The following is an 11,624-nucleotide window of genomic DNA, read 5'->3' on the forward strand; positions in this document are numbered from 1 at the left end:
TTTGATAGTAAGGAAGGATGTGAAAGACTTCAGGATAAACCCTGACAGTGTTTCAGTGAATAAATAGCTGATAAATGCCCAGGGCAATGGCAAGTCCCTGATGTTGCCCTTGCAGGACTCTCTGTATCAGTGTGGCTTTGCAATTATTCCTATGGTTAAAATTAAAATTGATTTTTTAGAGAATTAGATCCCTTTTTATTATGTGTTGCTTGGAGTGCTGTAGATGATGACAGTGGTCTCCACATCCAACTAAGGATTAAGAACCAGCTTAAGTTTAACATTTAATCATCTTTAGCTATTGCTAAATAGTTAGTAGCACCTTGAGTACAAATATTGCCTATAAATAATTGCAAATTTTATTAGCATTGTAATTAAGAGCATGCTGGCTGCAGATGATACCTCACTAAGTGCAAAGAAAATGCTGAAGGGTGAGCAAATGACTGATAGTGCATTTTTTTCCTAATATTAAGTAGATTTTCATACCCAGCAGGGACTTGAACAGTGTTTATAGGTGGGGATCTGCAGGTAAATGTACCAGGGATGTCTGTGTGAGACAATGTTGGCTTAAAAGAACAATAATGTATGAAAGAAAGAAAGAAAAGGGGTTTTATTACCTAGGTAAATACTGAGAGGAGCATGAATCATTGTTTATGCAGGAAAACAGCAGTTAACAGTTGGTTAACTGCTCAAAGACCCTCTCAGCACCACTTTGGGGGCTCAGCATCAGCTACACAACAACATTTCACAAAGTTCTGTGATTTTAACTAAAACTTAAAGCACTACAGAATCCCCTCCTGTTCATGTTCCATTTGTATTTGCTAAGCTTTATTTTCCTATGTTTATTTTTTCCTCCAGCACCCATTCCAGGTTTTTACCAGGTTTCCTGTTGGCATTTTCGCTCTTGCAGGTGGACTCAGAGTGTTTCACCACCAGGCATTAAACTTTCATGTTCCTTTCCCATTCTCACCATGCTAATTAAGAAGATATTCTTGTGTAGTTATCTCTCCCTTCAGTGACTCATCATTTTCCTGGCTGATGGGGACAGCCAGAGCAGCCTGTGCTGCTCCCAAGGGAGGGCTGGACTGCCTGGGCAGGAGCTGGGATGTTAGAGGGGATGGAGGAGGGACAGGGGTCACCAGGAGGTGCAGAGGGTGACAATCAAATTCATCCACACCTCTGGCTGCTCCTGCATTGAAAAATGAGAGTTCAAATGTGTTGGCAAGTTCAACAGTTGATCTGCATTAATTTGCTCTGCTCTGCTCTGGAGAGACTCCTCCTGCAGGGCTCTGTGCAGCTCCGGGGGTCCCGACATGGGAACCATGTGGAGCTGCTGGAGCAAGTCCAGAGAGGCCACGGAGATGCTCCAAGGGCTGGAGCCTCTCTGCTCTGGAGCCAGGCTGGGAGAACTGGGGGTGTTCACCTGGAGAAGAAAAGGCTCCCAGGAGACCTGAGAGCCCCTTCCAGTGCCTAAAGAGAGCTGGAGAGGGACTCGGGACAAGGGCCTGGAGTGACAGGACAAGGGGGAATGGCTTCCCACTGCTAGAGGGCAGGGTTAGATGGGATATTGGGAAGGAATTGTTGGCTGTGGGGGTGGTGAGGCCCTGGCCCAGGTTGCCCCAGGATCCCTGAAAGTGTCCAAGGCCAGGTTGGACAGGGCTTGGAGCAACCTGGTCTAGTGGAAGGTGTCCCTGCCCATGGCAGGGGGTGGGACTGGATGGTCATTAAGGTCCTTTCCAACCCAAACCCTTCTGTGATTCTGTGATTTTTGTTTCATACCAAATTGCCATGACAATTTCCTTGGATATGAAATTCATCTTTTTAATGTTGCAGCCCTGTAAATTCACTGAAATTACTCCCCAAATGGTAGATAAACACCCAAATATGACCAAAGCTTTCAGCCACTTTCAGAACCGACTTTGTCAGAAGGCAGCAGAGCTGTGTGTCGGCTGCTGGACACCTGGAAAGGGCTGGATTTGCCAGTGTGGGTTCCATGTGTTCATGTGAGAAAAAGCAAAAATAGGTTTGTCTTTGCCAAACAATGGACTTGGAGGTTATTTTGAGTATGTATGAAAAGATACCATGAGAAAACAAGGTTTGTCTCCAGCTCTCCCGAGCGTTTCTGAACCGTCTGCAGCGCCGTGAGTGCGGTGATGGACTGAGTTCCATCTGCAGCTCATCTTAGGCAGCCAGTTTAAAAAATTTATAATTCTGACTAGTGCTGGCACATCCCTTTGATTGATGACATCATTAGGGGAGACAGGACTGAATGTGGGCTACTGGATGTTTTCTTCCAGGCCCATCAACGGGGTTTGTTGTGAGTGCTCGTTAGAGGCTGTGGTGACAATTACTGTTCAGATTTCTGAGATGAGCCCTCCTGATTTCCATTTCATAGTTGTAAACATTGTCTTTGTGCAGCCCCAACTTCTAGGAGTTTGCTAGAAAGTGCTTTTGATGTCCTGGAACAGCAGCTCTGGTGGCCTTTCCCTTTCATATTCATGGAGTTTGCACATTCCTGACAGCTCCCATCAGGTGTCTTTGCATCATGTTGAAAATGTTCCACATGGGCCAGATCAGTTCTGGGGGAGTTCCATGGGAGAAAAGCACATTCCAAGAGTGCTTATCTGGTGGAGGTTGGGGATTAGCCTGTAACTAAGAGGGCTCAGAGCACACACAGATAACCTGGTGTCATTTGGGCTTTAATCTCAGTTACTTGGACTGATGTGGAAAGAAATATTTTAAATTGAAAGTAATGCTGATCTTAAAGGTAACAATAAAGGCTCTGTGCCTTAGAAAGGAGAGAAAATTCCTTCGTATTCTCTTGGGCTGGGGCACAGAATAACCTTGGAAATGGCACTGAAAAGAGGAATTTAGAGTTTTATCAAACCACAGAAAGAATCATTTATTTTCTGAGTCATTCTGTGGGGTTTTCAAATTTTTATTGGGTTTTTTTTTCATCAAAGACCAGAAAAGACCTGGAAATTATTAACAGGCTTTTAGCAGATATTTAGAGAGAGATGATGGACAAGAAGAACCTATTTATGGGATCTTACTACATCTAGTAGCCATAGGAATGGGTTGGATTTGTTACTACCACACTTTGACACACCACAAGGAAAGATTTAACTTTCTTTTTGGCACTTTTTCCATGGTTTGAGACAGGTCTGGTTGGTACAGCTCTTCTACTTTTATGAAACTTATTGGATTTTGGTGGAGTTTTTTTAAGCATCACAATATCTGAAAATACCACTCAGTGAAATTAAAACTCGGGGTTTAGCTGTGGTGCTCAGTGTAATGATTTTTTAAGAGATTTCTTCCTTGAGCAGAGTATTGACTTTCCAAATGCAAATCCTGATATTGTGTGATATTTTTAGGAGTGGTGTTTATTACCTTGCAAAGCCTTTAATGTCAGAGCAATTTTTAGATGAAGAACATGTTGCAAAAGCTTCAGTGCTAAACCCATGAAATTGGAAATGGAAACTTTTTGAGATGTTTCTTTGTTTTCTTAACAGAATTTTGCATATTCACAGATGAATTTTAATGATGGAATTATATCTGCTACATTGTGTGGGGCTCTCAAGCAATATTATGTTTCGATAGCAAGAAATATGTTGCCTTTTCTTAAACAATTGCCTTCTTTACTTTTATTTTTCCAGGGGAGTTTTGTGGCCTGCATGACAGCCATTCTAAGGCAGATGGAGGACTATCACTATGCTCATTTAATCAAGACTTTTGGGAAGATGAGGTCAGATGTTGTGGTAAGTTTAACTTGTTTTATCTCTTCATAAAATACTTCACCTTCTGTTTGTTTTTTTTCCCGTTATTGGTCATTAAGTACCCTTGTGAAATGTCAACAAAATGTGTTTGGCATTATAGAATTAATATAAAAATCTTTATTAAAGCTCTGGAGCTGTTCAAAGCATGAGACACTGGATTTGAAGCAATTAAAGCATGAAAAAACAGAAGTGATGAGACTTTTGTTTAAGAAGAGAAGAATATTAAATAAAACTTTCTTAGGAAAGGAACTTTCAGTGTTGAATCTTCCAGATGTCCTGCTTTCCTTTCTTTGAGTAGCTTTTACACAGAGATCTGCTCACTTTCCCTTTTATACAAACCATTTTAACCTTAGAGGTGCCCTTAGTTGTTAAATAAGCAATAATAATTGAAATTTGTCTTCTCAGAGTCGTTCAGTGGCCTGACTAAGGCAACAACCCAACTTAATTAAAGCATAATAGAAGGAGCTTATAGCTGAGGAGATAACTCTGTAATAACCTAAACTGTCTTTGCCATATGGCTGCAGAGGGGACACCAAACTCTTGGCTGAGCTCCATCAATTAGTGGTGACCCAACGCTGCTCAGCTCTGTTCCATTCCCCACTGCAATCCTGGGAATGCTCCAGGCAGTCTCACCTGGATTTTAATCTTTATTCAGGTTCTCTTCCTTCCAGACCCAACAGAACAAACCCAAGGTCTTCCCATTGTGTAAATTCTTTATGTTTGGACTTTCTAGTTCATTTTTAATTGTTGTTTTTCTTATTTCTACCCATATTCTACCAGATTTGAGCTCTTTGCCCCATGCCAGTTTTCAGATAAGTTGCTAAAGCCTCTGTTTGCACCTGATCTGGCATCACTGAGTCACAGAGCTGATAATTCCAGAGGGTGAAGACAAAGTCCTGCTGCAAAGAGCTGCAGATGGGCATCACTACATGGAAAGGGCTTCCCAGTTACCCTGCTGTGGGATCTTGGAGCGTTTACATGGATAGTCATTTGGTTTTCCACTAATAATAAAACGTTCCCAAGCGAAATGCAGCCAGTGGAGTGAAAATACTGCTTTTTAGCAGACAGAAAAAACATGAATGTTAAGGTTTATCAAGCCAAATATTTCTCTATTTTTAAAGCATTTGGCTCTGGAAAAGGAAGTCTGATTGCAGGGTTTTACATGAGGAAAGGTGAAAGCAGTTTGCTCTGAAAACACGTTTAACCCAGGCAGCAAGTAAGTGCCACACAGTCACTCACAGTGCCCTGCACTGGTGGGGTGGCGAGGGGGTCAGGGAGAGGTAAAATCTGTGGGTTGAGATAAGAATGGTTTCATAATTGAAATAAAGGAAAATAAAATAAAAATAAAATTATTAGTAATGTAATAATGATGATAATTATGATGATGATGATAAAAATAGCAACTAAAGGAGAGATAACAAACAGAAGGAGAGGAATAAAACCCCAGACAGACCCGTGCTGTCCCATAAAATGGCTCAGCACCCACTGACCAATGCCAAGCCCGTCCCCCAGCAGTGATTGGCAGCTCCCAGCCAGTTCTCCCAGTTTGGTTGGGAAAAAACCCAGTTGATAGACCAGGCATGATGTTCTGAGGTGTGGAATATCCCTCTGGCCACTTCAGGTCACCTGTCCTGGCCATTCTCCTCCCCAGCTTCTTGTGCAGCTCCTCCCTGGCAGAGCCTGGGACACTGAAAAGTCCTTGACTCAGGGTAAGCCCAGCTCAGCAAAATCCCAAATATCAGTGTGTTAGCAATGTTACTTTGATCCTAAATCCCAAACACAGCTCTGTACCAGCTACTAGGAAGAAAATTAACTCTATCCCAGCCAAAATCAGGACAACATATAACAAAAAAATGCAGAGAGAAAAGTGCTGCTTAGGAAATCTGGGATTTTTCTAATGGCAACAAAAGTGTTTGGTTTAAAATCTCTCTTTTTTGATCTAAATTGCCTGCAAGGTGCTTCTGTAGGTCAGATCTTCCTTGTGAAAAACAGTGTTATTATATATTTGAAATTTGGCAAGTGGTCTGTTTATAATGGGTCCTTTTTAAGAGTTTGATTTATGTGCACTCAGTGCTCTGGGATTCAGGAGGAATCACTTCTTTCTTCTGTCCTGACTCTGAATATTCATCCTGCATGTTCTGGGGTTGTGGAGCTGGAATTGCTCTGGACTGTTAAAATCATATTTTCCATCAGCATGTGAACTGTTTGACTCCCTGTTTTCCACTGTTGTGCTCCCCTGTAATCATTTGTTTTAGCAGGTTTTCAAATCCAAACTTGGTCAGTTGCTGCAACAGTTTATATCTTTAATTAAATGTACCTTTTAAATGTTTTAATATTGCTGTGTAAATGATAATGTGTGCTAATGGAAACTAAAGTATGTAGTAAGTTGGTAAAATATTAAATGAGTAATATGATAAGAGTAGAAAATGCTACCTTAAACTGGCTTTAAGTATAATAAAAGAAGATGTGCAGGTATAATGGCAGAACATTGTTAATGCTGTGAAAAAAGGAAACTTCAGTGAGTAAACTGAATTTTCTTTCCTTTTTTTAAAGCACAAATAAAAATGATTGAGTCATCAGTGAGAACAAAAAGATGATACAACCCAGTTTCTGTGTTGAAGAGAAAAGCTGACACAACCTTTTCAGTGAGAGCCAACCCCAGGAATTTCTGTTCTCAGAAGTATTTCCTGATAGATGAGATTTCACTGTTAGTGTGAAAGCCACCTCTTGGTCACTGGTCTCTGTTTCCCCATCAGAACTGAAGCTCTGTCACCTCCTTTACTGTTCTCAGTCCATGTTCCTCTCTTGGACCTCCTGTTTTCTTCTCTCCTTAGTGGTGGGATGTTGCTGAACTGGACTGGATGGCTTGGATGGGAAAAACACCTTTCCCTGCCTCTTTATTTGACATTTCTTGGGCTTTCCATTTCTTTAATCCAGCAGTTTTTTGTGAGCTGCTGTCATTTGACTCACCCATTAGAGTTTAAATCCACAAGTCTTTTCATTTTGTCTCAGCATCCCTGGACATGGAGGTGATGATTGCACCTCCTATTCCAGAGTATTCAGTTGAATCACAAAGCAGTGATTTAGGACTGAAATTAGATTAAGCCAAACAGAAATTAATAGGTTTTTCCTGAAAAAAATGACAAGAAAAGTGAAGCTGTTGTTGCTTCTTTGCCATGGGAGACCCTTAAATCTTTCTGTGCTCTTGCTCAGCCAGGAGATGGAACTGCTGGAGGAAACTTTATGGGCTCTGTGATGGTGGTGTCAGGTTTAGATTATTATAATGGTCATATTTGGCCTCAAAAGCCTTCTAAAGTGTGAGGCAGAATGCAATAAAACCAGTTTTTTATTCCTCTGCAGAATATAGTGTTTAGATTTATTAAGATATGTCCGTTCAAAGAGGAATTTCCAACTTTAAGGTCCCTTCCAACCCAAACTGGGCTGTAATTCTGTGATTCTGTGAAATCCAGACCTGTGATTCTGTTGTCACCCTGAGAGGAAACGTCAGCCAAGATCAGTGAGGTTATTTCTGGGACTAATTGATTTCTCTCCCCTTCTTACTTGATAAAAATTATTTTTATTTGAGACATATGTGGTATTAGTTGACAAAAAAAGTATGTTGATGTTTTGCCACATGGAATATCTCAGGCTGAGCTTTCTCAGTGGATGGGAATTGGGAAGGGTTCTTACCTATTCTGGATTAAGCTCCCTTGGGATATTAAATATGATTTGTATTTGTAGTTGGAGAGAGACCAGGAGTTGCAGCCCTTGCTCCTTTAATACAGGTTCTTATAATTTTTTTATGTTCAGAAGAATTTGTTCTACTTCCAGATATACTGAAAAAAGTAGATTCTACAGCAACCCAGCATGCCCTGGGAGTTTCCCTCTCTACTCCCACCCCCCAGAAAAGCCCTGGGTTTTGCTAATAACATGAGGTTAATTCATCCAAGCCATTTGCTTTCCTATAAGAAAGATAAAATGGCAAAGAGAGCAATGTTCTGAATACATAAACCACAGGTGAGCATGAGGAGCTTTGTATTTGATCAATAATTAGCTCAGTTGTTAGAGAGCATTATTTAAAGTACCTGAGTGAACATGGGGTTATTAAAATGTAAATATCAGTAGATTAAAATGTAGAGCTGAATCAGCAAAGTAGGTCAGATCAGACGTGGCAGAACCTCCAGGGTGTCAGGAACGAGCCCCAGTCATGAACAATGTAATTCCTCCACCAAAGTACATGAAAAGTGAGCAGTAAAATCTGCAGTTGGATCTCTTACATGAAGGCAGATTTTACTGAGCTCCTGGAGAGCATCTGGCCTGAGTTTGGCTTTATACAGTGGTGACACCTCTTGGACCACGAGCAGTTCCAAAGCATCATGATGTGCCTTAGTGGGCACATTGGTGTTTGGTCAAAGGTTGGACCTGATCATCTTGGGGGTCTTTCCCAAGCTTAATGATTCTTTGATTTTATGATTAATTGGGTAGCAGGAGCTGGGATGCAGAACATCCCAAAGCAGCCCTCGTGCCGTGCATGTGGCAGAGCCCAGGACCCTGGAAGTTCGTGTTAAACTGAAAGAGAGTAGGTTTAGTTTGGATATTGGGAAGAAATTCCTCCCTGTGAGGGTGGGTAGGCCCTGGCACAGGTTGCCCAGAGAAGCTGTGGCTGCCCCTGGATCCCTGGAAGTGTCCCAGGCCAGGTTGGACGGGGCTTGGAGCAACCTGGGCTAGTGGAAGGTGTCCCTGCCCATGGCAGGGGGGGGAACCAGATGGTCTTTAAGGTCCCTTCCAACCCAACCATTCTATGATTCAGTGATTTGTGATCCCAGTGTTGTGTCCTCAGGATCTCTGCAGCTCCCTGCATCCCTCTGACTGGGGATCTCTGAGCCAGGAAAGGCATTTTAACAGAACAGTGAATCCGGAGATAAAATGTGACGAAGATACCATCTCTCACACATGGAGAAAGACTGATGAGAGCAGCAACTTCAGATTTGTTTCTCACTGAAAAGGTTACATAAAAAGCAGTCTTAGTTAAAAGTCCAGTGAATGTAACATTTTGGGGGTTTTTTTGTAGGCATTTGACATTTTAAAGATAGACGAGATAAATACCATTGCTGAGAAACTGAATCAAAGGGAAAATATTCTAACCTTGGAATAAAAGTTCATTTTTATCTCTGTGTGAAGTGGATCAAGGACTTTCTGCATTAAGTTCTTTTTTCCCCTTTATCTCTCTCCCAGCATTTGATATTGCTCCAATTGTCAGATAGCAATTACAGATTCCCAAATTGTAGGAGATGATTTACATTGTAAAGTACATGAGGTTTCTGGTCCAAAGAAGTGTTTGTTTATAGCTGTGTAGGAATAAATTGCTTTATGCTGCTAAATTAACTTTTGTTCTGGGACAGGTTGTCACTTGCAGAAGGAATTACTGTTGCTGCCTTTAGGGAAAGTCTCTCCCAGTTTTGGGATGGCCAAACCATTGCTGTGCTCTACCCCATGTCAGGGTGATGGGCACCACCACACTTAAGGATCCCATTTTGAGCTAGAACATGTATTTATTTTAATAAATAAATAATCTTGATTTCAGGACAATATTCATAAAGGGAGGGAAAACTCATCAACTGACTCCAGGGAGTATTTTCAGCGTAATGATAAGATTTTAATGAATATTTAGCTTTTTTTTTCCTTCTCTTTCCATGTCCCAGTGTGCTTTTAACAGCTTTCTAAGAGACCCCAGGCGTGTGTCACAACATGTGTGTCACAATACAGGCTGCCCACAAAGGGACTGTGAGAGTTCATGGTATAGAAAATAATTATTCTAGATAAAAAATATATAAATATAATGTGTGTATATGTATATATAGATATGTATAAAATTATTTTTTTCCCAGATGTTACTCCCTTTGGGATAACTGTTGAACCAGTGGTAGGTCCTGAGTCATCCCATGGGCTGTTACAATGTGAGATTAAAGTTGTTATAACTTCTGACAAGTTTAAATGGAATTATTGTAGGATTTATGGACATGATGTATAAATATGCTCTAGTAGGATTTAGGTGTGTTTTATATGAATAATGGCTTTTTTATGAAGCAGAACCCGAGGACACCTTTGGAGCGTGGTCATTAATAACTGCCACCATCCCGTGGATTTCTGTGATCCAGCAGAACAGCCTTCTCCAAATATTTTCTCTCCTTTTAGGATTTTCTGATGGAAACATTCATCATGTTCAAGAATCTCATCGGGAAGAATGTCTATCCCTTCGACTGGGTGATAATGAACATGATGCAGAATAAGTGAGTACGGAGGGAAAGGCTCCCTGGATTTCTGGGCTGGTTGGGTTTGTGTTGGAGCTGAAACCACGGGGTTGCTTGGAAACAGTAAAACACAAAGCTACAGCCAACCTGGGCTGGGCTTTTCTCCTTCTCTGATGCAAAGAATTATTTAAGAACTGGCTTTGGAGGTGGCTGAGCAGTGTTTTAGTGACCTGTTTTAGGGGTCCCCAAATTAAGGGTGGCATCAGCCTGAGATCCCAGATTTTGGAGCCAACAGCAGGTGCAGTAAGGTTCAATACATACCTTATAACAATTAAATTTAGTGTTCTCAGGATAAATGATATGTTTTCCACATGACCTCAAAATAGTTACTGTATGGAGTTGTATGCTCAGGAATATTTTCAGTGGTGTTAACAAAAAAGGGCATTTTAAACCCAGATTCCACCATCACAGTAATGCAGAGAAAGGCTACAAATGTTTCTAATGCTTGTTTTTTTTCCTCAATAATTGCAGCTGTGTCATTATTTAGCATTCCTTTGTGCAGTGTTTTATGCTGGTGACGTTTTATTAAGTGTGTCAAATGCTTTTATGTGTACTGAGATGAAAGTATAAGGCAAAAGCATTATATTTACTAGTTGCCTGGAGAAATCTCGGCTGCGTTCACTGGTAGCGACCACGGCTATAAAGTTGTCAGCGTTTACTTCTATAAAATCCTGAACCACAGTTATAAAAATGCGCCATAACTTTAGTCTTGGTTTCTGAGGTCTCCTTAACCGCCTCCTAAAAATTCATTCTGAATAAATACGAGGCAGGAGATCGAGCCGTATTTTGGGGTCGCCTCACCGGTTTGGGATTCTCCCTCGTGTGTGGCCACAGCTGGGGAAGCACCTGGTGTTTGAAATCGGGAGCCCTTGGAGAGCAGCTCATGAGGAACATCTAAAGCCCCTTGGGTTTCTTTGTTTCTTAGTAATTTCCAAAGTGATTTTGCTTCTCCAGCTGTCTCAGGAGCCTTGTTGCAGGTGCTTGGGAAACCCTCACAGCGTGTGTTACCTGTGTCGTTTGGAACAGGAGAACTCCTCTGGGCTCGGGAGGATTCTGTAGGAGATTGAAATAGGGTTGGGAAGGTCTGTGTTTTGGCTCTCTTAATACCTTGACTGGCATAAATAAGCAGACATGTGGCAATTACAGGGGTAGGAACAATATTGCATAGAGGATTCCTTAAATTAACCAGCTCTGGGGTCCCCAGTACAGGAAAGATGTGGAGCTGCTGGAGCGAGTCCAGAGGAGGCCACGGAGATGCTCCAAGGGCTGGAGCCCCTCTGCTCTCAAGCCAGGCTTGGGGGGGTTCACCTGGGGCAGAGAAAGCCCCAGGGAGACCTGAGAGCCCCTTTCAGTGCCTAAAGGGGCTCCAAGAGACTGGAGAGGGACTTGGGAAAAGGGCCTGGAGTGACAGGACAAGAGGGAATGGCTTCCCACTGCCAGAGGGCAGGGTTAGATGGGATATTGGGAAGGAATTGTTGGCTGTGGGGGTGGTGAGGCCCTGGCACAGGTTGCCCAGAGAAGCTGTGGCTGCCCCTGGATC

The 11,624-nt window shown here is 42.0% G+C and overlaps 1 protein-coding gene across 2 annotated transcripts in view; it reads left to right on the top strand.

The window, feature by feature from the left end:
* DOCK1 (dedicator of cytokinesis 1) overlaps positions 1 to 11,624 on the top strand; it is a 278,725-nt gene that overhangs the window by 151,204 nt on the left and 115,897 nt on the right. For both annotated transcript variants that reach the window (XM_017809240.1, XM_017809241.1), the window contains exons 28-29: positions 3,654 to 3,755; positions 9,969 to 10,063. In XM_017809240.1, coding sequence (XP_017664729.1) covers positions 3,654 to 3,755; positions 9,969 to 10,063 — 197 coding nt within the window. The remainder of the gene's footprint in view (positions 1 to 3,653; positions 3,756 to 9,968; positions 10,064 to 11,624) is intronic.

Source organism: Lepidothrix coronata, unplaced genomic scaffold (assembly GCF_001604755.1).
Source record: "Lepidothrix coronata isolate B3197 unplaced genomic scaffold, Lepidothrix_coronata-1.0 Scaffold25, whole genome shotgun sequence".
In the NCBI taxonomy this organism is placed as follows: domain Eukaryota; kingdom Metazoa; phylum Chordata; class Aves; order Passeriformes; family Pipridae; genus Lepidothrix; species Lepidothrix coronata.